At 36.5% G+C, this 26,950-nt stretch overlaps 1 protein-coding gene across 1 annotated transcript; it reads right to left on the bottom strand.

Annotated features, from left to right (window-relative positions):
- Positions 1–13,923: 13,923 nt before the first annotated feature.
- LOC112002181 (protein SUPPRESSOR OF GENE SILENCING 3) lies at positions 13,924–20,315 on the bottom strand. The gene is made up of 6 exons (XM_065781070.1): positions 20,102–20,315; positions 18,295–19,264; positions 17,824–18,118; positions 17,506–17,637; positions 15,485–15,546; positions 13,924–14,925 (listed from the first exon to the last, which is right to left on the bottom strand). Exons 2-6 carry the CDS (start codon positions 19,255–19,257, stop codon positions 13,924–13,926), a joined length of 2,454 nt encoding a protein of 817 aa, XP_065637142.1. The 5' UTR covers positions 19,258–19,264; positions 20,102–20,315.
- Between the last annotated feature and the right edge of the window lie 6,635 nt (positions 20,316–26,950).

Here is a 26,950-nt window from a genome sequence, read left to right as displayed (position 1 = left end):
GAACAATGTTAATTTACCCAAGACATGTGGTTCGAGGAGCCAGGCATAACCAAGATTCTGTTTAACACTTAAAGGAATGGAGCACACAACATGTAATATTGTAAACCAAAATGTGGTAGAGATTGTCTTCCATTAATAATAATACCTTTGTAGGTTATTTACATTCCAATGGCGTGGTACAACATTTTCATCTAAGTCTTCTAGAAAATAAGCACCTATACCAGCTATCGAGGTAATACAATATGACCCCTCCTAGTTGGGCCCCAACTTTTCCCATGCTGGATTTTTTACAGTACCCACAACTTTTCTCAATAGCAAGTCACCAGGTACTAATAGCCTTGGCCTCACGCTGGTATCATACCCCTGTTTGAGTTTTTATAGATAATATGCTAGCTAAACTATGGCAGCTTCTCTTCATTCCTCAACCAAGTCTAAACTTTTTTCTAATAGCTTATCATTATTGTCTAGAGTGAACAAGCTCGTCCTTAGTGTTGGAAATCCAGTCTCTAGAGGGATCACAGTCTCAAACCCAAAAGTCATTGAAAAAGGTGTTTCCCCAGTTAGTTGATGAGGAGTAGCCCGATATGTCCAGAGAACATGTGATAGCTCTTCCACCCATCTACCTTTTGCCTCATCCAACCTCTTCCTAAACCCGTTCACTATAACCTTGTTAGGACATATGTGATTTGATGTTAGGAACATATGTCAATTTAGAATTGGCTAATCCTTAGACAAAACACACTTTACTTGTAATTGGGTAGATCTAGGATGTGTTTAATGTTTCAAGAAATAAGGTCTCAAGTTCTAGTGTTAAAGCCATGCAAATTTGTCCAAAAAACAAGTGAGAAGTGTTAGATTTTAAAGCTCGACAACTAGTATCTATTAAGGTTTAAAAATCTACTAAAGCCCGATGCTCGACAACTAGCTCGATAGATACCCTATTTATCGAGGTTTATGGAATTTAGTTTTTCAGAACTGATTTTCATCCAATCCGTGTGTATATGTTTGGGCTTTCTTTTTTCACAGCCCTAAACATATATAAGGATTATTTTAAGGGCCGTCAAAGATGCGCAAGTGTGAAGCATAGTTGTGTTCATACAAATTGTGACCGGAGACAGAATTTGTCCTAATTCATATTTCTCTTGAAGAAGATGCTGTGTTTGTACACCTTAAGGTTTTGTGACCAAGGAATTTCATGATCTTCATCGTGTGATGAATTGAATAACTTTGTAACCAACATCTTTCTCAAGTTGGTGATTAATTCGCGTATTGAGATCTGCACATCTATTGGTTAGTCACGTACTTGGAGTTGTGCATTGAAAATGATAGATTGTCACTATAGAACAAGTCCAATTAGGTATTGGGGTAAGGGTTCAACTGTAGGTTAGTATAAGGTACTGTGATTTCTTTACTTGTAACCGCTTGTTTTGATAATAGTGGATTTTCGAGAGTGATGACCTTAAAATTATCCGGTGGGATTTTTTGCCATGTAGATTTTCCCCATTCGTAAACAAATCACCGTGTCAATTTAATTTTTACTGCACTTTAGTTAATTGGTGATTTGTTTGTGATACCACGTGTTTTGTATGTTAATTGAATTAATTAATTAACTTGGCTCAATCAATTTGTTTATTTATCACAAGGGTTCAATACATTCTTAGCCTATCAAACCTTACTAATAGCCTCAGCCTACCCATTCCCTTGGGGATAGGCTGGAGTTGAATATATGTTCCTAATACCTAATTCACAGCAGCACCTCCTAAAACCTTTACTATCAAATTAAAATTTATTATCTAAGATGAAGGTGTGAGGAATCCCAAACCTTGTGACAATATTTTTTCATACAAACTTCTTTGGATCCACATACCTAATGTTGGCTAATGGCTCAGCTGATGAATGTTTTGAGCAAATCTCTGGCGTTAATCATACTTCTTCATATACTTCTATACCTCTTTCTGCATACTTGGCCACTAATATCCCTAGGTAAGGACCCTATAGGATAGCGACCTGCCCCCTGTATGACTTGCACAGATTCCCTTGTATAGCTCCTCCAGGAGTGGCTCCACTACTTCAAGATGGATACATAGTAAGTATGAGGTAAAAAAAGAACGTTTATACAACTTTTTCTCCTCGAACAACCAGAAATGAGAAGCTTTCCTCTGTACTTTATCTGCTTCACTTTTCTTTTCAGGCAGAGTACTGTCATTGAGGAATAGGACTAAAGAATCCATCCAGCTAAGCCCGACCTTAATCTGGTGAACCTAGACCTTCTCCTTCTTCTCTTCGGTAGGCTTATACAAATCTTCAACGAGTATAACTCAAGGTAAGCTTTGTGCAAAGGAAGTTGCCAAAGTAACCAAAGAATCAGCATGCGTATTTCTGCTCCTTGGAATTTGCTACAAAGTGAAAAATTCAAAACTTGATTACAAGCGCCTAGCTTAATTCAAATACTCTTGCATTCTCAAATCCCTAGCTTCCATCACTCCCTTTACTTGTCCCACCACCAACCTCAAGTCTGAGAATACTTTCACTACCTTTCCTCCTATTTTATGAACCATAGCCATCCCTACCAACAGAGTTTTATACTACGCTTCATTATTTGTGGCCGAGAAACCTAACCTTAAAGAGTTCTCAAAAGTAATCTTTTCTAGGGACACCACAACTAGCCCTACCCCAGATCCTCTTTGATTAGCTGCATTATCAACATAAAATTTCCAAGATGAGGGTCCTTGTAGGGAGATTGCTTCAACTGGTTTTCTACCCAAGTTTTGTTTCTTGTCTTCCATCTCTACTGGGGATTCAGTAAATTCTGCCACCAAATCTACAAGAACCTAGCCCTTAATAGAGGTTCGAGGCATATACTTGATATCAAAGGCTCCTAAAATCGTTCCTCATTTGGCAATTCTCCCTGTATAATCAGCCTTTCAAAGCAATGATTAAAGAGGAAGTTAGGTTAAAACTACAACTGTGTGAGTTTGGAAATAATGAGGGAGTTTTTGCATGTCATGCACCACAACTAAAATAGCTTTCTCTAATGGCAAGTCACCCTGCTTCGTGCAATGATTTGCTCACGTAATAAACTAGTCGTTGTACTCTGTTGTCCACCCTTAGCAGCATTAAACTAACTACATGAAAGGCCACAACAATATAAGTGAAAAGAACCTCTTCCTCTTCAGGCTTGGACATAATGGATGGCCGAGAAAGATAATCCTTCAATTGCTAAAAAGCCAAGGCACACTCTTCAGTCCACTCAAATTCTTTCCATTTGTACAACAATTAGAAGAAATGCCTACATCTATCAGCGGACCGTGAAATAAATTGGTTCAAGACTGCAATCATTCTTGTTAACTTCTGGACTTCCTTGGGATTCCGAGGAGGTTATAGGTTGTTAATTGCCTTAATTTGATCATGATTGACTTCAATTCCATGATGAGTGATCATATAACCCAGAAATTTGCTTGAACTAATGCCAAAAGAACACTTAGAAGCATTAAGGCGTAGTTTGTGTGTTCTTAGTACTTCAAAAATACTTCTGAGGTCATTTACATGCTCGAACACCACCTCACTCTTCACCACCATATCATCTATGTAGATTTCAATGTTTTTGCCAAGCTGAGGTTCAAACATCCTAGTCATCAATCTCTGATAAGTGGATCCTGCATTCTTCAGTCCAAAGGGCATCACCTTGTAATGGTAATTCCTAGTGGGTGTAACAAAAGCAATCTTCTCCTGATCACCCAGAGCCAATGGTATTTTATGATACCCCTAAAAGGCATCTAAAAAGCTCATTCGAGGTTGACCAACTATTGCATCCACCAATTGATCTATCCGAGGTATCGGGAAAGGATTTTTGGGGCAAGCCTTGTTTAGATTAGTGAAGTCCACACATACTCGCTACTTCCCATTTTTCTTCTTTACCACCACTATATTAGCCAACCACTCAGGATAAAACACCTCTTTTATTGCTTCTGCTCGCTTAAGTTTGATCACCTCCTTCTTAACAGCATCAGAATGCTCTTTGGAAGAGTGTCAATGTAGTTGCTTCTTAGGGATGATAGATGAATTAACATTTAGGTGATGACAAATAAAATTTGGATCCACCCTAGGAGCTTTATAAGCACTCCACGCAAACACATCAATATTCTTTGTAAGGAAAACAACAAGTTCTTCCTTCTCCCAAGGAGGTAACTGAACTCCCACCTGGAAAAACTTCTCCTCATCATTATCAACGACAATTTTTTCTAACTCTTCACACTTTGCCCCTTCTACCACCACATCTGTGGACGAAGACTGTTCTCCTTGATTGCTAATGCAAGTTGAAAATGTCCATTTATGGACTTAAGCAAGCATCTAGGTCATGGAACATCAGATTTGATTAAGCAATCAAGTTATTTGGTTTTAAACAAAATCTTGATGAACCAGGTATGTACAAAAGACATCGAGATAAAGTAGTAATGTTCCTAGTACTTTATGTTGATGATATTCTACTCATTGGGAATGATGTAGGGGTAATGTCATCAGTAAAGGTTTGGTTGTTAAGCCAATTTGATAAAAAGGACTTAGGTGAGGCTAACTTTATTTTAGAGATCAAGCTTTGGTGAGATCGCAAAAATAAGATGTTAGGCTCATCATAAGCTGGATATATAGATAAGGTTCTAGAACGGTTTAGCATACAAAACTCCAAGAAGGGATTACTTCCTTTCAGACATGGAGTTCCTTTGTCTGATGACCAAAGGCCTAAGACTCAAAATGAAGAAAATATGATGAGACAAGTTCCTTATGCTTCTGCAATAGGAAGTCTCATGTATGCCATGCTTTGTACTAGACCAGATATCTATATTCAGTTGGCATGGTCAGCCAATATTAATTAAATCCAAGACCAAAACATTGGCAAGCAATAAAGCATATTCTCAAGTATCTTCAGAGAACGAGAGATTATATGCTTGTTTACCGGTGTGAGGATTTGATTCCCATTGGCTATACAAATTCAGACTCTCAGTTGGATCTAGATTTCAAAAAATCCACTTCAGGATGTGTTTTCACCTTGGGAGGTAAAGTCATAACTTAGAAGAGTGTTAAGCAATTGTATTGCGAACTCCACCATGGAAGTTGAGTACGTTGTTGCTTATGAAGCAGCAAAGGAAGCTATTTGGCTTAAGAAATTTCTTTATGATCTTGGTGTAGTGAGAATGGAGCAAATTCCTATTACATTGTTTTGCAATAATAGTGAAGCGGTTGCACAATCCAAAGATCCAAGGAATCATAAGAAAAGAAAGCACATTGAGAGAAAGTACCATATCATTCGAGACATTGTTGCTTGTGTCGATGTAGTGGTGGCAAAGATTGAAAGTGCAAATAATCTAATAGATCTCATTACCAAAACCTTACCTCAAAGGACTTTCAAGTTACATTTGTAAGGAATAAGAGTTAAATTAGTGCAAAATAGTCTTTAGGGCAAGTAAGAGATTGTTAGGATTAGTGTCCTTAAATCATTTTGTATGATGCTATGTACATTATTATATATGACATTATGTATGACTTAATGTTGTGATTAATAAAATTATTTTATTATTATCTAAAATAATGGTAACATGAATATTCGAATATTATCATATAGTCTATAAGATGCATAGTATGTCATTTATGTGAAAAATCACAGAATATATAAATCACAAATTCTTTATAAATTCAAAATTTTAGTTCGTAGTCGATGATGAAATTGGGCATTTCATCTGCAAAGACTATAGCATATCAACTAAAATGATTTGTCTTGATCATGGAAGTGGAGACTTTTAATTGATATATTGATATGTTTTAAGAATTAAAATATATTGAACTGGACCGCTGTGAGATTTATTATTCTCCTAACAATTGTCAAATGAATAATAAATCTCACAACTTCTATTTATATGAACTTTTAATCTTGAGAGAATAATGGACATGATCATGGAGTGTAGGTTGCTTTGATATATCAACAGTGAGGTCTAAAGTAATGGTCAAAACCTCAGTATGTTGGGCAGCCACATTTGGTGTTGATGGAACATATATTATCAAGATGGAATTCATAATCTCTTAACGGAGATATAAAATATTCCCTTGAGATAAATTTAATGGGTTCAGTTATTCAGAGAGTTAGACCTAACCACTTTGGTAAGAAATTACTAAAGTATATATTTATGAAATTGGATTTCATAAATATATGATGAATAACTTTAAAGAATTAAACCGGGTACTTAAGGATTAAGATGTAGTAATCTACAAAGTAGTAGTCTTTATTCATGACTTTGTATTACTACGAATATTTTATGAAGGGGTTGCATGTATAATAAAGTCTTGAGATATAATTTATTAATAAGGTCTAGAGTGCAATTATATTTATATAGTGATATTAAATATAATTAATGGTAACTTTGGACTTGTCAAGAGTTAATAGAAAAGCCCAAGACTCATTAAAGTTAGTGTCTTATTGGTCTCTTTTGGTCCAACTCCAAGCCACACACTAAAGTCCAATTAGAAAGGCCCAATAGGGCAGCCCAATTAAATAATCAGTTAGTTATAATGGGAGAAACATACATAATTTTTTTTAAAAAGAGACACCATTGTGAAATGGTGTGTATGTGTGAGTGAAGCCACTCGATTATTCTCTCTCGGAAACTGATTGAGAGATCACACATCTTGGGCGTAAAGTGGAATTTGAGTGAATATTAAAAGTGTTCTTAAGTACTTATAATCTTTTGTTTTAAATTTCACCACACTAAGGTACGCTACCTTGTTCTTAAATTCTGAAATTTACATAGTGCATGTTATCAATCATGAATGAAATAGATCTATATTTATTGCTTCTGTTGTGTGTTTTGTATGAGATACAAAATAAGTTTTTCTGGCAACTAGTTGCTAGAAGATTACAAATATTTATATTGTATAATAAATATATAAATATATATAAACCGATTCAGTAGAATGTAAAAATTAAATCATAACTATATTATAATAAGGAAGATTCAAATACAATGGTATAATGGATGAAAGAGATTTAAAAAAAAAAAAGAAATTAAGCGTAAAATGTAGATTGCACTTACAGTAATAGTGGTGTTGTATGGTTGGACACACGAGACAAAGCCTTAGAGCATTCCCATTTGAAAATTTTATCATATTCTATTTTACCATCTCAAAAAGCTACTTTATCAATTATACCATACCATTTTACAATACACCCAACATCCTAACTTTTATTTTATCATACAACACATCAAAATAATATATCCCAAAATCATATCTATTCTCTCCCATCTCTCTCCTCTCTCTAATTTTTGTCTCTCTTTCACTAAAACCACCTACTACCTACTACCACCACCTCTGCCATGAACAAATCCAAAAAAACTACTAAAACTTAAACAAACCACCCCTACCTCACTACCCATCACCCACCACCACCAAAACAAAACCCATAAATGACCAACAAAACACAGTAAAAACAAACCCACACCAATCCAACAATATCACCATAATCGGAACCAAATAAAACCCACAAATGAACAACAAAACCCAGCAAAATCGAACCCACACCAATCCAGCAATATCATTGAAATCAACACCAAGCAAAACCCACAAATGATGAACAAATCAGAACCAAATTGGAACCACAAATCAAAACCCACGCCAATCGCCGATCCACCTCAACCACCACCAACCCACAAAAGCCACAACCACCGAACCAAGGAATGATGAAACCCAGCCACCCACACCAACAAAAATGAAACCCATCCATTGATCCATGAAACCCATACCACTAAAAATGAAACCCAACCATTGAAAATGAAATCCACACCACGGAAGATGAAACCCAGCCATCGATCCATGAGTCCCATGTCATATCTCCACCAAGGAAGGTTGATTCAAGGGAAGATAGAGAGGAAAAAAAGAAGAAAAAAAAGGTGAGAAAGAAAGAAAGGGAAGAGAGACTAGATAGGAGTGAGGAAGACGAAGAGGGAGACAAAAAGGGAAGAGAGAGTCTGAAGTGGAGAGGAGATGAGACAATGAAGAGAGAAAGAGGCAGATATTTGTTCAGTAGGGAATAAAAAAAATATTATTTAGGTTTACAACTATATTACAATACCGTCTTACGTTTAGGACGGTACTGTAACACACTTGCAAAATTTTTTATAATTGCAAGATTTTGCCCGACCAGATGGTAGAGGTTTTAGAGAGACAAATGCTAAATAGAGGCAACATATGGCATTTACCATTCCCATTATGAATGCTCTTAGAGGCTCAATTGAAATTCTCCTAGTATAGTAGAATGGAGGATAGCTTTTTGTGTATAACCTTCACAACTGAGTATAATAGGCTATAGCCTATGCCTACACGTACACCTTAGGTTTTGGCAACTTTTGGCAGCTTTATTGTTATCAGTGTTATCACTTATCAATTTATCAATATACTCATAGGATATATTCAGATATTAGTCAATTTAATCTATTAAGGGATTGAGATGAGTCCGGCGACTTGAGCTAATTATCACTTTATCACTGACCTTTATAGCTTTTATCCTTTACTTTAGTTTTTTAATTATTTTTTATGTCAGTGTTTCAGTCTACGTTTCTTACGTAGTCCGTATATCATGGTAACTGAATGTTCAAATGGCGTGTAAAACACCTATGAACGTTTAGACCCATAATTTACAAAATACCAACACTAGATTATTATCAAATAATATATGTGCGAAATATGAAAATAAACTAAAACAGAATTGGTAAAACAATCTAAACCATAATTAATCATAACCACAACAATAATTAAAAGGCAAAGATTAAGAGAAGAGAGATACAAACACAAAGACAACATAGCGATATGTTATCGAAGAGGAAACTGAAGTTCTCGACGTAAACCTTTTCGCTGCCCTCCAAGCGGTCAATAATCCACTAGAGAATGAAGTTAGGATACATGAATAGCAGAAGACCATCTAAGCCTAATCGACCTAGTGTACCTAAGTCATCTAAGCTTCTTGCTCCAATAAGGTTACGCCGAACCTTTGTCTTCTCTAGCTTACCGGATTCTGCTATAACCCATAGCATCAACCAATATCAATTGGTCCATTTCTAACTGCTTCTCAAGTACTGAATAACCTTCTCACAGATATGGGTATGGTGAGATAAATATTTGGCTAATGTACCTCTCAAGGACGTAACAATAGAGAGGGTGAGAGTAGAAGAATTTGGAGAATCAAAGGATGAAGATTGTGGATGAGTCAATCTTATTTTTCTCTAGGGTTTCTCTCTCAAAATTCTTTCTAGAAGCTCTCTACAATACGTGAGTATAAAGGGTATTTATATTGGTGTGTGTTTGGAATGCAAAAGGTCAATTTTTTCCAAATAGGATGATCTGCCAACTTGGCCTTGCGACTTGACTGAGTCGTGAGTTTGAGTCGCAAGTTAACTGCTAGCCAAACTAGAAGTTTTGTCCTGTAGTGCTCTAGTTGGCGTGACTCTTTAGCTCCTCTACATGCTTCACACGTGTGCCTTCTTTGGCGACTTAGTAGCCGTGAGCCAGTCACAAAATTCAGTCACAAGGCCCTGCTCGAGTGCACACTCCTGAGTTTTTCTTCACACTCTCTCACACACTACTCTTACGTAATTCCCACATAAATACAGGGTTTCTCAATGCTGAATTACAAGCAAATTGCCACGGAATAAAGCTAATAAAATGGTTGATTAAATTCAACCTTACAATCTCCCCCTTTGGCTATTCCGTGACAAAACCCTAAAACAAACTCTAGACTTAACATGTGAGTTGGGAATAGTTGAACAAAATTCACTCACACCTAACTCTAGAATCTGTGTAGCTCTTAAACCATAAGAATAAGTATCTCTTAAAAAACGACAACATAGTATGATCATTGTATACAGAAAACTTGTAATGCATATGGAGCAAGCACAATGCGATCAAGCAATATAAATTAAAGTAATAAAGCAAGGCTTGACTAAAAATGAACAATCACTATAAATAGTGACCACAATGCTCATTCATACAAGGAATGAACATCTGGACATGCATGCTAATAAGCTCAATGCAAAGTATCATTTGTGTGTCCAACATTCAACTGATACAAAAACTCAAAATAATTACATCAATGATATAAAATCCAATAAAGTCACAAGAGTGATGTACTTAAGGAAGTGCATAATATTAACAATAAGTACTGAGCTACAAAACATGGGTACAAATCAAAACATACTAAATAAAACTTATATATATATATATATATATAAAACCAAAGTACCAAAAGCTTTAAACAATAGCACAATGTAAATACCAGAAAACTATACACAAATAAACTAAAATCAAGACAAGTCAAAAATAAAGTATGTGTGTATGTATCAGTATTCTTCTTCTGAGCTCACATAACTCCCCCTTTCAATATGCACACTTCCCATTCTTGTATTGCTCTCCCCCTTAGTGTATGCTATCTCTCCCCATTTTTGGCACGAATAGCTAAAGGCTATCCTCTAGCTTTTGCTGAATAGCATCTAACAATGTTTTAATGGTAGTGAGACGCATTTGAACTTGATTGTTGGTGGAGTAGAGAATCTATCCAAATCCTGAAATACACTGATACAAACCCTCAATTAAAGTGTTCATTCTGTCAGCTTGAGTGCTAGGATGTACAAGCTGTGCTAGTTGTCTACAATTTAGGAGTGTGAGGAGATACAGACTCAGTATGCACAGGTGTAGTTTGAGTGGCTGAGCCATGACCAGAAAAGGTAGCATGATGGAAAGATTCACTTTTAAGTGCTTTAGGAGAGTGACTCTTACTTGCTTGAAGAGATATCATGGATAATGGTCGAAAGCGTGTCAGTATTTTTCCATTTGTTAGTAGACGAACACCTTGAAGGACCATGATCTTCATGAGAAGACTACAGAAAGGGAGATATGTTCGTGTTATCGATCGAGCTGCTATTTTCCCAATGGTCTGAAAAATGTAGGCACAAATGTCAATCGGAACTCCGGTGATGAGATCACGTAAAAATTGCGCTCTCACAAGGTTGATGAATGTAGTATTCGAGAGTGGATACAAGTTGAAGAACATGATCAATTTGAGAGTTGTCAGATCAGGTGCAAACTTTGTTGTTCCAATAGACATGCTTTGGATGAAATTTCATAATCTGGCCCAAGAATTTGAAGAATATCTTGAACCTTAGGAAGTCTGTCATCATACGGAGTGAGGTCTACATTTGCCGATTTGTTGATTTGAAGAATCTTTGCAATATAGTTTGTATTGATGCTGAACTCCTTTCCTCATACCCAACACTGCAACTTAACTCTAGTGTATCTAGCATTTGAATAGAACTCCTTAACTAATTCCTCAATCGGGTCCTCGAAGTTCCCGAACAGGTCAGCCCAAATCTTTTGCTTCAAAGATCCTAGGAATAAATGTTGTTTCTAAGGTATCAAATTTCACAACCCTTTCCACTATAGTAGGAGCATCTTTAAAGTGCTTGAGAAAGTTTGTGAATCGAGCGGAGTCTTGAACCTCTCACTGTTTGAAGCTTGAGACGAAGGTTGAGTCCGTTTTGAAATAGGGGATGATGGAATATCTGTTACAGGCTCTTTTCCTCGAGAGGAACGATGAGACATCGGTAAAATAACATACACATAGCAGAGAACCAAGTGCAAAACCATAAGACACAAACATAAACTTGATTAGATCCAAGTTAGTCCATGAAACAAACACACATTGTTATAAAGAAAGACATATCACTCAAACATGGTAAATGAACCAAGTATGCAGCATTTAAGCAAGTATTTAAGCATGAGCAGCACTAGTGTGTGTGGTGTGCAGAAGTGATGAGGGTGCAAGCTTAACTAAGCACAATGTAATCTACGAAATCCACAGAAACACATGTAACTGTCTTATGAGACAAATTACAAAGAGCTTGATCTGCAAAGCATAGTACAATCATGATTAACTACTCAAAAAGGAGAAACATGCACGAAACATGTATATCAAGCACCATATTATCAATGTCAACAAAATCCATTTAACAAACTCCATCAAATATACCCAAACCATATTTGAAACTTAAGATTTTCAAAACTCATCAAACAATCAAAATCTAAGCATTTACTGGTTATAAACATGAAATACTTTGAGAAAAATGAAGAACCCATACCTTTCCTTGAAGATTGCAGTTGAAAAGATGATGAAAATGGTAGATTTTTGAGTGAAACATGATGAGTATGTGAGAGAGTTAAACGAACAAGATAATGGACAATAAAAAATGTTCGAGGGAAAACTGAAAAGTTTTAAAAACTATCCTAGAAGCGCAAAACACGTGATTTTCACGACTGAGTCGAGTTGCGAACAAGTTGCCAATGCAAGTCGCCAGAAACCTTCATGCCAAAATTTTTGAAAAATTGACTAAGTGTTTTTCGTGACTAGAAGTTCCACCCGTGAGTAAGGCCCGACTGGAGTCGCCAAACTTTCTGAGTACCCCTTACGACTAAAGCTTCCACTTGCGAACAAGTCACCAACATAAGTCGCGAAAAATCCAAATACCCAGATTTTTGAAATTTTTCTAAATCTTTTTCGCGACTAGGACTTTGACCTGCCAGAGAGTTGCGAAAAACTTCTGAGTAAGCTCGCGACTGGGGCATGCGACTGGCTTGACTTGCGACCAAGTCGCCAGTACAGGGCAATACAGTTTTTAAAATTTTTGATATTTATGCAAAAACAAAAGACTTTCCAAAAACAATTAAAACACTCAAAAATCTTTTTGTGTTTAATCAACAAAAATTGAGTATGTGAAACATATTTAATTAAGTACAATCATACAAATGAATATGACATTCATTGAACATAGACATGTGTGATGTGTGTGAGAACCAAAGATGAGATAGTCTTTAGTCCAATGTGAAGTTTCAATAATTAATTCAACCAAGGCATACACAATTAGCACAAGGAAAAGTGACCTATCTCAATTATAGAAATATGCATATATAACCTCCCACGAAACTTAATAACATAACTTTGAAACTTTTCATTTGGTTCCATATACATTATATCATTTGATCTTTTTGAATCATTACATCTCATTTTGAGATCGATGCCTGAAATTTTTGATATTTAATTTGATGAGTAAGCCTTTGACATTTTGGGCATCATATATTTTTCACAAAAATTGTTTTTCCTTTTTCCTAGTCAAATACTAGTATGTGCGAAAGCTTTTGCAGTTCATTATCTCTTTTCATTTTGAGATTTACATTTGTTGAGCTCTTTAAAAAAAATAAAAGAGTGGGATCAACAAAACCATTGATTAATCATTCATAACAAGTTTGAAAATCTATTTACAACAGTCACATAGATTTCAAGATTTTTCTCACAATGATATGAGTGCATAAATAATAAGTTAAGCTTGCAAATGCACAAAGCTATTAGTACAGAGGTACAAGGCAAAAGATGCTTGTGATAATACATAATAATGCCGATTAAACTTTTTGAATTTTCTACTTTTTATGAGTTTTTGGATTTTTGACATAAAAGAAAAAAAGATTGAACAAAAAGAAAAGTAAAAATATTCAAAGTAAAAAGCAAACAAACACAAATTTTCAGCACATGCTGGAACAATAACAAAAAACACACAACCAATCAAAGTCACAAAACATAGAAAGTTTTAATGCATGGACATGTTGTAATACTTATGCATGAACAGCCTACTTCACCCACATGACACTTGCGTTTGGGGTGATATCTCTAAAGGATTGGGTCCCATTATTGTGACTTTCGAACCTTCTTGTGAAGCTTATCAAACAGGTGGTGAAAGTATCAATTATCTTTATTACATCCCTCATTCCAAGATCACCTTCTTGACCTTTTGATTGTTCAGCAGTCCAATTCCCTTTGCCATGTCTTGGTCTTTTCGACTTTTAAGCACTTGAATTCTTCAATGCTTGAAACTTATGACAATTTGGTCTGGTGTGTCCAGGAATTCCACAGTGATAGCAGAAGTGTTGAGTTCTCGGACCTCTTTGTGACTTTGGGAGTGAGTTCCCTTTACCCTTTGGTTTGACCACTGATTGGTTAAGTGGCTTAGTCAAAAACCGTTGGTCAATCACATTCTGCTTCTTCTCCAGCTTCACTTTCTCAACAACTGAAGTTTTTATCATTGGTTCCTTAGCTTTCACAAACTTCATTTCCTTGGACACTTTGACACTCGAATAGCTCTCTTCAGTGTATCCCAATTCGCTTCTGTCAGTGAATGGTTTTTTATGAGTAAGTACATCAAACTTTTTGGAAGAAACCCGCTCTACTTTAATATTTGCTTGAATCACCTCAAGCTCAAGGAATTTGATTTTTGAATAAGCTTCGGTTAACTCTCCTTTCAGTGTTTCCATTACATATTTGGTTTCCTTGTATCGCACTAGAAGACTTCTATAATCTTCCTCTACCTTCTTCATCTTTTTAATGGCTGTGTTAGCCACTTTTGCATATTCACTAGTCTTCTCAAGGAGAGAATTGTAGGTCTCTTGCAGTCCCACTGTTTCTTCATCTTCTTCATTGTCAGATTCATCTACTATCTCTATTGACTCCAATTCAGAGTGCTCACCAAGCTCTTTCACTAGAGCACCCAAATCATCTGAAGATTCTACTGAAGTAATGGTCATGAATGCAGAGAAGTTTCCTTTTCCATCACAGCTTTCATCTGAATCTGAATCAGAGGAGTCAGAATCACTAAGAGTGGTGGCATACACCTTGCCATTCCCTCTCAAATAATTAGGACACTCTTTCTTGAGATGTCCATATCCATTGCATTTGAAGCATGTGATTCCTTGAGAGGATTGAGACTCCTTACCATCTTTCCTCTTGAAGTCCTTTTTCTCATTTCCGAAACTTAGGAATATTCCCTTCTCAGCAAATTTTTCATTCTTCTTGAATTCAAGAACTTTCGAAAATTCTTCATAAGATATGCCACATCTTTATCGACCTCATCCTCATCCGATGAGTTGTGAGCTTCCACCCTCTCATTAATTGTCTTAAGAGCAAGCGATTTGCTCTTTCTTTGTGATGGCAATGACAGCTCATATGTTTGAAGTGAGCCAATTAATTCATGAACTTTGATATCATCTAAGTCCGTACTCTCTTCAATTGTAATAACTTTTGCATAAAGATTTCCGGCAATGATTGAAAGATTTTCCTCACTATCTTTGAGTCCTCCATCTTCTTACCCAAGTTAAACTTGCTAATAATCACCTCATTCAGCTTGCTATAGAATGAGTCAAATGACTCATCATCACTCATTTTCAGCTCTTCAAATTGAGTGGCTAGCATCTGCAATTTAGTATCCTTCACTTTCTTGGTTCCTTCATATATGATTTCCAATATTTGCTATGCCTCCTTGGCATTTGTAATGTGGGATATTTCGTGAAACTCATCTGGAGAAACACTACAAAAAATAGCATTTAGTGCTTTGCTATTTGCATTAGCTACCATAAGAGCCACCTTATCCCATGTGGATTTAGTAGCCTCTGGCCTAGTCCATCCTACATCCACTGCATCCCAAACAGTTTTAACAATAGAACACAAAAATTCCCTCATTTGGACTTTCCAAAAGGCATAGTTGCTACCATATGGTGGAGCATTTAGAGATTGAGATCAATCCATCGCAATGGGGTCAAGGATCGCACTTAGGTAATTAAATCACAACTAGTGCACCTGCTCTGATACCAATTGAATGTTCAAATGGTGTGTAAAACACCTATGAACGTTTAGACTCCCAATTTACAAAATACCAACACTAGCTTATTATCAAATAATATATGTGTGGAATATGAAAATAAGCTAAAATAGAATTGGTAAAACAATCTAAATCATAATTAATCACAACTACAACGATGTGTCATCAAAGAGGAAATCGAAGTCCTTGCCATAAAACCTCTTCGCTGCCCTCCAAGTGGTCAATAATCCACTAGAGAATGAAATTGGGATACATGAACAGCAGATGACCCTCCAAGCCTAATCTACCTGATGTACCTAATCCCTCTAAGTTTCTTTTTCTAACGAGATTACACCTAACCTTTATCTTTTTTAGCTTACCGGATTCCACTATAGCCTATAGCATCAACTAATATCAATTGGTACTTTCCTAACTGCTTCCTAAGCACCAAATAACCTTTTCACAGGTATGGGCATGGTGAGATAAGGATTTGACTAATGTACCTCTCAAGGATATAACAATGGAGAGGGTGAGAGTAGAGGAATTTGGATTAAAATTGTGGATGGGCCAATTTTATTTTTTTTTAAGGTTTTTCTCTCAAAATTCTCTCTGGAAACTCTTTACAATACGTGGGTATGAGGGATATTTATACTAGTGTGTGTTTGGAATGCGAAATGTCAGTTTTTCCCAAACAGAGTGGTCTGGCGACTTGGCCTCGCGACATGACTGAGTCGCGAGCTAACTGCCTGGCCAAACTAGAAGTTTTGTCCTGTAGTGTTCTAGTTGGCGTGACTCTTCAGCTCCTCTGCATGCTTCACATGTGTGCCTTCTTTGGCAACTTGCCAGCCGTGAGCCAGTCACGAGATCCAATCGTGAGACCCTGCTTGAGTGCACATTTTTGAGCTTTTCTTCACATTCTCTCACACACTACCATTACATGATTCTCACATAAATACAAGGTTTCTAAATGCTAAATTACAAGTAAATTGGCATGAAATAAAGCATACAAAATAGTTGATTAAATTCAACCTTACAGCAACCAAACTCCTTATTTCAATAAAACGCGTTATTTATTGTAACTTTGGAATGAAAACATTAAACGGAAGTCATTTTGGTTCTCACATATGCACACAAATGTTTCACATAATATACACGTAAAAACTAACTAGGGGTAGTATAAATTATTTTAATGAGTGGTATAATAAAATAGAATTAGGAATAATGGATGTGTTGTAAAATATTATAGTATAATAAATAAAGTAACTTTTGAAATGGTAAAATATAATAGTTTAAAAATACTAGGTGCGAATGCTTTTAGAGCATCACCATTAGCTGTTCCATAAAAAATGTCATTTTGACACTCCAAAAACCTACTTTATTATTTTAACACATCATTTTACAACATACCATTTATCACATGTTCTATTCTTCAATCTCATACATTAAAATAATATATACATCACGCTAAAATATCATTAAAAAAAAATTCATACAGTAATATACTACATAGCCTACCACCACCACTGCCCATAGTAGCCCACCTCTACAACCACCGCAATCCACCACCGCCAACAACCATAACCAAAACCCAAAATCAACCAGCTAACCCATTACCACTGACCACCATAGATAAAATCCAAAATCAACCAAACCACCAAAATTAGCCCACACCCACTACCATAACCCACCAACATCAGCCCATCACAACCCATGAAAATCAGCCCACTCACCGCCATAACCCACAACCTATGAAACTCAACCCACATGTACCCAAAAAAAAAAAAAAAAAAAAAACCAAGGCAACTTCGCTCCTTCACAACTTTGTTCTTTAAATAGACGAGTTGCTGGTTGTCCTCACTCATCTGCCTGATTTGCTTTACTACCATCTCCTGATATGACCTCATTTCATATTTGAGCTTTGATTTCTCTAATCAATCATAATTCTTAAAGCATGTCAGAGGCAACTACACATCGTATCAGCATAGTTATTATTCACAGAGAAGAAAAATAGTATAAAAAAAAAATGCATTTTAGGTTTATCACAAGTCTTCAAGGTATTCAACTGATGTGAGAGAGAGAGAGAGAGAGAGAGAGAGAGAGAGAGAGAGAGAACCTTTGGTATGCTCGTTGAATATATCCAAATCTTCTTTCACGGCCATGTAGCCATAAAGCTGGCGATTGCCACCTGCTGAAAACCTGACACGGTTTCGCTCCCAAGCATTCCTGTCAGTTCCTTGCCCAGCAAAATGCTTGTGTAGGCGCTCAGCCTCTAAATAGCCCCTTGCAGATGCCTCAAAAATCAGGAGACTCATCCCACGGTGCCCCTGTGGTCCATATGCGTGTCGTGCCTTCACAGCATCATATGAGCTAAAATAGTCAAGCAGCTCCTGGTTTCCCATGCCTACCCACTGCCACATTTGACACGAGTAAAATTAAAGCATAAATCAAATCAAACAATCTCAATAAAAAGGAACAAGTTTACCTCCAAACATATTGTACGAAAGTTAGTGGGTTGAAAACGCATATGTGATGACAATTACTTGGATATTAATTTGCAAATGCAGATAAGAAAATATGATTGTACCTTGTCTTTCTCGTCTTGTTCAAGCTTTGTATTCATGATTACAACCATGGGAGGCCAGACTATTTCATGATCTCTCTCGTCATCTTTCAGACCTTTCCATCTACCAAAAGCCTCTCCAGCTGGAACAACTGAAGTTCCCCTAAGGCGCAACTCTTCTTCCAATATTTCAGCCAACTCCCTATGCATTTTCACTCTTTTTGACCCTTTTGTTTTGGCGTGTGTCATCAGGGGCTGCAAGCCTCGATACCAGTCAATCGCACCAGGACCACCTTGACAGGCAGGACAGTGCCACTGCCTTGCTGGGTCGTTTATGTCCTCAATGGACAAGTCATCCAGAATGCTAAAAAACTTCTTGAACCAACTGCTCTTCTTCCGAGTGTTATGACTCTTTTCACTTGCATCAGAATCAAATTCATCACTAAGTAAATCATCATCACTATCATCAATTTCATCAGAGAGGTCCTCATCATCCTTCTCACCATCACTGTATTCATCCTTTTGCTGGCCATCCTCAGAACCCTTGGATTGAACGGAACCAGCTACAGAATGCCAGTTCCATCCACTCTGCAATGGAGGCCCGATTACAGGTTGTTGGGGGGCCTTGTAGTTGTTATCAAAACCCCTTGTGGAGGAAGATTGGGGCCTCGCAACATATCCCCTTCCAGCAGGTCGCCTAGAATCGCCTGTTTGTGATGGCCAGGTATTTCCTGACCCCCTTCCAGCTCCTCCACCGTTGCCCCAGGCACCTTGTTTTTGAACCGTATTCGGATTCGGATTTCCCCATCCTCTAGAATTAGTATTATTATTATTATTCTGAATAGCTCGTTTTGCAGTACTGCTTCCAGCTCTGTTCTTAGGCTTCCTTGCATAAACCTCCCATTCACCATCATCATCTTGCCCTGAATTCAGATTCATGTCTGCCACTCCATGACTCAACTGCTCTGCGTTTTTACCTGAACTCATCTTTTGGCTGCAATTATAAAAATAAATCAACTTTACTAAGAAATTTGCACTTTATACATAATTTTCCCCCAGAATATTATTTTCAACAAATATTTAAACAAAGAAGTTTCGAATTTTTTTCTTGTTCAATAAAAATCAGACTTTTCCTTAAGAAAACGACAAAATTAAAATTAAATTAATAATAATAATAATAATATCGCAGCAAAAAACCAAACAAAAGAGTATCACTTAACACTGAATATAACGCCCCACCAAGTTGAATTTTACAGATCATTTTAAGAGCGAAACACACATGAAAATGTATTAACTCCTTTTTTTTTTGTTTTTCCTTATGCTTTCCCAGAATCCAGACAGAGCATTAAGGGACATAAACACAAAACAAACTCATATCTTACCAAAAACAAAGGGGGAAATTTTTGAATATCCATAAATGGCTTAGACGAACACCAATTTTTACCAAAAATGAACTCGAAATACCATCAATACATCCATTGCACACAGATCTAACTGTATAAAACTAAAAAGTAAAGATTTTTAACTTCTAGAGAAAGCACAAGTTTTAGATTAAGAAGAAACCCTAGGTTTCGCGAAAACGGCATATACACTAAAATCAACTAGCAAACATGTTGGTGCTACATACACGTGCATATACACAAAGCGCATATACATACACACAAAATGTATATTCAGTACGATTATTCGAAGCGAGAATCAGAAAATCAGTTCAAGCTAAAGAAATAGTAATGCATCAAGAGCAAAATGCAAGAAACCTGTAAGCAGATGGTTTTAGTGTGTGTGACTGAGAGAGAGAGAGAGAGAGAGAAGAGAGTATGGGAAGCAATACCTGTGGATCGCAACCGATCGTCGGTGGGGGATGATCGGAATGCCGGAAATGGCGAGGTTCGACGAGAAACTCGCCGTAGATTGAGAGTCACGCGCGGAGGGTTTGATAAGAAAGCGAAAGAGAGAGAGAAAAAAAAACAAACACAGAGAGTGTGTGTGAGTGATGCTAAATGCGTGCAGAGTGAGGTTTTGACGAGACGAAGACTAAACTGGATTTTGCTTTATTTTTATATACTTCTACTTAGTCCTCCAGTACCGGACCCCAAATTTTCATTCAATTTGGTTTTTCTTTTTTTTTGGATATTTGCTTTTTCAAACTTTCTCAATAAGTTTCCAATATTTTTTTTAAAAGATAAATTACACATTAAAGTGTGAATATTTTAAATTTTGCACTTGAATTTTCAAAAATTTAACTTTACCTCAAGTTCTATTTTATTTGCATTAAGTGTAGCAGGTGTGCCATATGCCAAAATTTTGGCATTTGGCACACCAAATCCCAAAATATGAGCCTCATGAGGTATTTCAAATGTCAAAAAATTTGGCACACTACTACAGTACCATCTCAAATATGAGATGGTACGGACAACAATGGCAAAAATTTATATATTATTTTATTTACTCTTTCTCTCTCCTCATCACAGATATCTCTCTCTCTCTCTCTTTTCCATTCCTCTTCCACAGCATGCCGATCACCAAAGGCCACCACTCGACGCTGTCGATCTAGATTTTCACCAAACACAATGAAAAACAAAAACTTTTAAGCTCTATTTTTCCCAAAAAAAAAAAGAAATTTCAGGAATTCCGGCAAGAGCAAGGAGATCGAGAATGTGCCTGTAAACCCTAAGGATTCAGCGCCGATTCAAACCGACATCGACTTATCGAGGCCTTCACTCAATGCAATCCAAGAACCGGTTCAAAACCCTAAGCAAGAGAGTAAGGTTGAGAGGACTTCGACGAAGGCGAACAAGGGCAAAATCTCTAACCATTCATTGTCGCTTTGTACTCCAAACAAGCATGGCATTGGGGTTTCGGTGAAGCAATGATTCGGATAAGTAGATCACTATCCACCACGCAGCACCGTCCACCTCACTCTCAGATCGCCTTGGTTTTTTTTTTTTTTTTTTTGGTAGATGTGGGTTAAGTTTCATAGGTTGTGACGCAGCACCATCCACCTCACTCTTAGANCAAGTTCCATACAATCAAGTTTTTCATTGAAACTCAATTTTATTAAAATCAAGTTTCAAAACATGGGCTTATTGCCCAATATTATGCTTAATAAGGGCAAAAGGCCAGAATATCCTTAAATTTTCTAATGTGGCTTTTTAAAAAAATAATCAAAATGCTAACGTGACATTTAAAAAATGCCAAATAAAATATTTTATTTAATTTTCCCTTTTTACGTACTGAAGTAGGTACAAAATCAATCTAGAGACCAATGAAATTAGACCCTAAATGTAGAGATTAAAAATATTTTTTCACCTATATTTAACACTCACACAGCCAGTCAGCCATAGCCTTCACCGGTCACAACACACGATAAAATCCACAATTCAACAAGTGGCTAAATATAAATTGAACATAATACTACTTGAATTGATTCACAAACTATAAAACTGCAAAAATAAATACTCCCTCAATCCTCAGCCCCAAATCAACCAAATTGTCCTGAATAGAAAATCCAAAATCCTCAAACCTCAATCCTCAATTCATAAATATAATTCCTCCACAAACACACAGAATCATGGCAAAATCAAATTAACATTATCTTTTTGTAACAAAAATTATTGCAAAGTTACTTCATGTTCCCGCCCAACAATGTAGTCTACAAAAATCCATCCTTTTCTCCAGAAGGAATTTTGGGGCCTTCTTGACTCGCACTTATCTACTATCCCACATGAAAATTTTGAAACCCCAGATCTCTAGCCCATAAATAAATAAATAAAAACCCCACTCCTGTTAAGGTAGTCTACAGTCTAGAGCCCCAACACCGACACGATAAAGACCGTCCCCCTAAGCTCAAGAGTCGAGACAAGACTACTCTCCCAAATTCTCACAATCCCTCTCTCCTAGAAGAAACAAAAGTCCTCACTTGCCCTCTCACCAGAAATTCACATCACCAAACTCAACCAAATAAACAACTTTTTTATTTATTAAAATTTAAAATAAGTAATAATTTTACAGTACTGAAACTGCTCTTTCCGCTGGAGCGATGGAGGTACACAAGGTGGCAATCGATCATGGCCATTGATGTATTGTGTATATTTATATTAAACAAATGACAGAATTTGTGCAGGTTAACAAAGATTCAAGCTTAGTCCCACTGCAAATCATATTATGAAAAACAAAATAAAACAGAGCAAGTTAAAAAAAAAAAAAAAAAAAAAAAAGTTAAGGCCTTTGACATTCCAACTCATTACTCATACTATAATATAGAAAAGATCAAACTTCATAACCTTCCAAGTTCCAACCATCAGTACCAAGACAACTGGTGCAATTAACCATCAGACACTACCATAAGCTACCTTCTTTTGCCTGTTCCTATCTTCTAGTATATATACTTTGATAGTATCATTCATCCGAGGTAAAAGTTGATAGTCATAATACTCACAAAATTCTAAGAAATATCACGCAAAATGTGAGTAGTACTCAACTCACACCTGTACTAATTTATATCATGTCAGATACCATTGCCAGTGTTGGTAGGGGGATGTGGGGAGTACTGGGACATAAGCTGGGCTAGTTCAGCATCGAACTCTTTTTCCAGCTCTACTTCTTCCTCCCAGTGCCTCTTCTTCATTGCAGCTATTTTCTCTTCATGAATCTTAACTAGATTGTCTCTCTGAGACACAAAACTTCCATCTCTTTGTCTTGACACTTGATGAATTTTTCAATTTCTTCCGCCCTATGTTAAAATAACAGAAAAACACAAACATGTAACGAGTAACAAACATTTAAAAAGAAGCAATACTAAAAGCACCATCTTAGAGCAACCACATCAGAGGCTGCAAAATTGTGCAAAATACAAAAAGTGGTTAATTTTACACATTTTAACCCGAAAAAAAAACACCCATAACCGCACTTGCAAAATTGTGCATATACACAAAAGTGCTACAGTCACCATGCATTTATGCATAGTTACTGTAGCTTTTCTATACATTATTTTAATATTATCTTTATATATCATAAAAACCTATTTCACTTTTTTTTTTTTTTTTTTATCTCTCCTCTAACCTGAGCAACACCAACGCCTCTCAGTACTCTCTCCCTGTTTCATTCCTGACCTCTTCCTCTCATCTTCTCTCTTCGTCAGCTTCTCTTAGCTCTTGCTCTTGCTCATTCTCTCTCCCTGTTTCATTCCTGACCTCTTCCTCTCATCTTCTCTCTTCGTCTGCTTCTCTTAGCTCTTGCTTTTGCTCATTCTCATCACCACGGGAAAGAATGTGATCGGTTTGGGGGTTTTGCAGCCCGGTGAGGAGGGTGGATCAGCTTGGAGTTATCTCTATTGACAGATTTTGGGGCAAATTTCTCAAAAAGGTATGGGTTTTTCTCATTGAGATTTTAGGGTTTTGTTTTCTTTGGTTTAGAGCAAGATTCTTGGGAGTTTCTCTAAACTAATTTTTTAGGGTTTTACTATTAGTTCAAGCCTTAAAAAACGATGTAAATTAAAAGATTGTTCTACTCTAACATTGAGTTCCAGGAACTCAATAACATGAACTTATAACTAATGTGAGGGCAGTGTTAAATTTGGGACTCATTGGGATTCCGTTAGTAGTGTGTTATGACTCTCTGTCTTGTAGTTTTGTTCTGGTTGTTGATATTGATGTCTTTGTCTTGTAGTTGTGGTTTGTTATGACTCTGTTTTTTAATGTCTTGGTTGATGTCTCTGTGCTGCACGTTTATTAGCTATCAATAAAATCCTCTTTAATGCAAAAAATTAAAAATTAAAAATTAAATAAATAAAGAAAGAAGAAGTTAGAATTTGTACAGATACGATTCAAGGCTATTTATTTATAATAGATTTGTAATAGAATCGTTCAAGCCTTTTTTTTTTTTTTTTCTCTTAATAGAATTTGTATTGATACAAAATTTGAAACACAAAAGTGTTTGAAATACGAGAGTTTTGTGAAATACAAAGGATTTGAAATGGAAGCAACTCTATCCTATCTTATCACAATCCTAGAGTTGTTAGGATTTGTATCTTGTATTCTATGTTATCACTTGATCATAACCGTATTCTATGTTATCACCTTCAAGTGGTTTCTTCATTGCTCTCTTATCCATTAATTGTGGCTCTTGTTTTGTTGAAACATCAAGAATTTTAATTCAGATCCATGTGTTGGTGGCTGTAGTTTAATTTCTTAATGCAAAATTGAAAAAAAACCAAGACATTTTTGATATGTACTTTCAAAGTAATGATATTTTTATAATTTGGTGAATAGATTTGTGCCTTCTTGGCTGCTGTGCTTATCTCGCACTTGATAGAGTTGCGTTAACAATCCACCCACCGGTGGGTCACTATTCGGCAGTACGGGGCAGCGAGACCAATCTAGCGGCGTTTGTTGGAGCCACTATTTCAGCGGTTCAGCCATCAGACCTCCGCCACAAGCAGCTCCACTTGCCGAGCCACCAGTGTTGGTAGTTTACTTAAAATATAAGTTTAAATTAAAAAAGAATGACCATTAGGGAAAATAATAAAAAAATTTGATGAAAAATGAATATTTTATTGAAATATCTTGTAAATAGTTAAATGGTGTGGATGTTTCGGAAAAGTGATTGTGTAAATAGAAAAAGTAAGTTCTTATGCTAAAATTGACAGAATATTTTACACAGACTGGTGCAGTTACTCTTACCTGCGCTTTGCATGAAAAACTTGATTGTATGGAACTTCAGTTATGCTAAAAAAAAAAAAAAAAAAAAAACTTGCATGGAACTCAAGTTCATGGAGCTTGAGTTCCATTTAAAATGCTATTATAAGACTCTCTGAACGCAGTTATAAGTATGGGGCAATCAAACTTAGAAAAAAAAAAAAAAATTGCATGAAACTCAAGTTCCATTTAAAACGCTACTATAGCACTAAAAAACGCCACTATAGTACTAAAAAAAGAATGCCACTATAGGTATGGAACTCGAGTTCCATGAACTCGAGTTCCTTGCAATTTTTTTTAATTAAGTTTCATTTAGCATAACTCGATTTTAAACTAATCGAGTTTTTAATTGAAACTCGATTTTATTAAAATCGAGTTTCAAAACAGGAGAACGAACGTATATAGTTTGGAAATAGGAGCATATTGCCAAATATTTTGCCTAAAAGGAGAAAAAGGCTAGAATCCCTGAAAATTTAAACAAAAAAATAAATTAAATTTAAAGAAAAACCTTAAATCTAATTTAATCTAAAATCATTTCTTAAAAAAAATGATAATCATTATCTTTTTAATTCTTTTTCTTTTTCTTTAGCCTCATCAGCTTAAAAAAAAAAAAAAAAAAAAATCCTTACACACTCCTTCTCTCCACTGTAGCTTCATGGCTGGAGCTCACAAAGTCAGCTTTCTTCTTCACCATGCGCCGCAACCATCGTGGTAGTGGCCTCTACATCTAATCTGACCATCGTGGTAAAGGCTTCTTTCTCGACCATCGATAAGCAGATCAATGGGTCTTGATGCGGTAAAAATGATGGGGAACAATGCAGTTTTGATCATGGAGGACATTGGGTCTTAATGCAAAGAAAATGATGGGAACAATTTGGGGTCTTGCTGGTGGGTGTTGTGAAACATGGATCAAACCATGTCTAGGAGAGAGGAAGTGAGAGCGGAAGAGAATCGATGATGGCTATGGCATGTAGCAGCAAGAGAATTGGTTGCCCATAGAGTTTAGAATGGGTTGCTGAGTTTGTTCAAATCTGGCTTGGGTCTTGGTTTGATGGAGTGGCCCTTGAGGGTTTTCATGTGGGAGGCTCGCTAGTGGAGGTGGTGACACACCTATTCCTAATCTGCCATGGATGAGCCACCTTAAGCCTTATCTCCTTTGCTTACGACTTCGCTTGTGGTTTGATTTTCCTTTCCTTTTTCATATTGCAAGAGACTAACAGGGGCAAACAGTGCGGAAGAGTTCGTTCAAATACAGATTTTGCCTTACACTGACAAGTATTTTCAGATAGGAAAGAGTTTGCAAATGGAAGATCGAGTGGAAGTTCTTCTGTCGCTAGTACAAAATTGTGATATGTTTGCATGGAATCCGTATGAGGTGCCTAGGGTGGACCTAGCCTTTATCACACATAAGTTGAATGTAGATCCATTAGTCCCGTCGAAGAAGTAGAAGCTAAGGAGATCGGTGAAACCACATATGGAAGTTGTGAAGGAGGAAGTAGAGAAATTGAAGCAGGCAAGGTCTATTAGGGGGGGTATATTTTCCTGAATGGCTGTCAAATACAATGGTGGTGAAAAAGAAAAATGGGAAATGGAGAGTGTGTGTTGATTTTACCGACCTTAACCGAGCATGCCTAAAGGATCCGTTCCTTGTACCTAAGATAGATCAATTGGTGGATGCCACGTTCGGACACTCAAGAATGAGTTTCTTCGATGCCTTTCAAGGTTATCATCGGATTACTTTAGCACTTGAGGATCAGGAAAAAACCTCTTTTATTTTGCCCGAAAATAATTATCATTACATGGTGATGCCTTTAGGGCTAAAGAATGCGGGAGCTACATACCAACAAATGGTTACTTGGATGTTTAAGGATCAGATCGGGGACCTAGTGGAAGTTTATATTGATGACATAGTGGTTAAGAGAAAGAAGAGTGAAGAACAAGTACCAAATCTGGTTGGGGTTTTTGGAATACTGAGGCAACACAAA

This window comes from Quercus suber, unplaced genomic scaffold (genome assembly GCF_002906115.3).
Source record: "Quercus suber isolate HL8 unplaced genomic scaffold, Cork oak 2.0 scaffold_256, whole genome shotgun sequence".
NCBI classification, from domain to species: Eukaryota; Viridiplantae; Streptophyta; class Magnoliopsida; order Fagales; family Fagaceae; genus Quercus; species Quercus suber.
This window is presented reverse-complemented; position numbering and strand designations above follow the sequence as displayed.

Excerpts from the sequence above, each read along its gene's own strand:
- LOC112002181 (XM_065781070.1), bottom strand. The coding sequence starts at position 19,257 with ATGAGTTCAGGTAAAAACGCAGAGCAGTTGAGTCATGGAGTGGCAGAC. Across the intron at positions 17,638-17,823 it reads ATTCAACGAGCATACCAAAG|AGAAATCAAAGCTCAAATAT; the intron begins GTTCTCTCTCTC and ends ATGATTGATTAG. Across the intron at positions 14,926-15,484 it reads GGGATAAGGTGGCTCTTATG|AAGAATGAAAAATTTGCTGA; the intron begins GTAGCTAATGCA and ends CTTGAATTCAAG.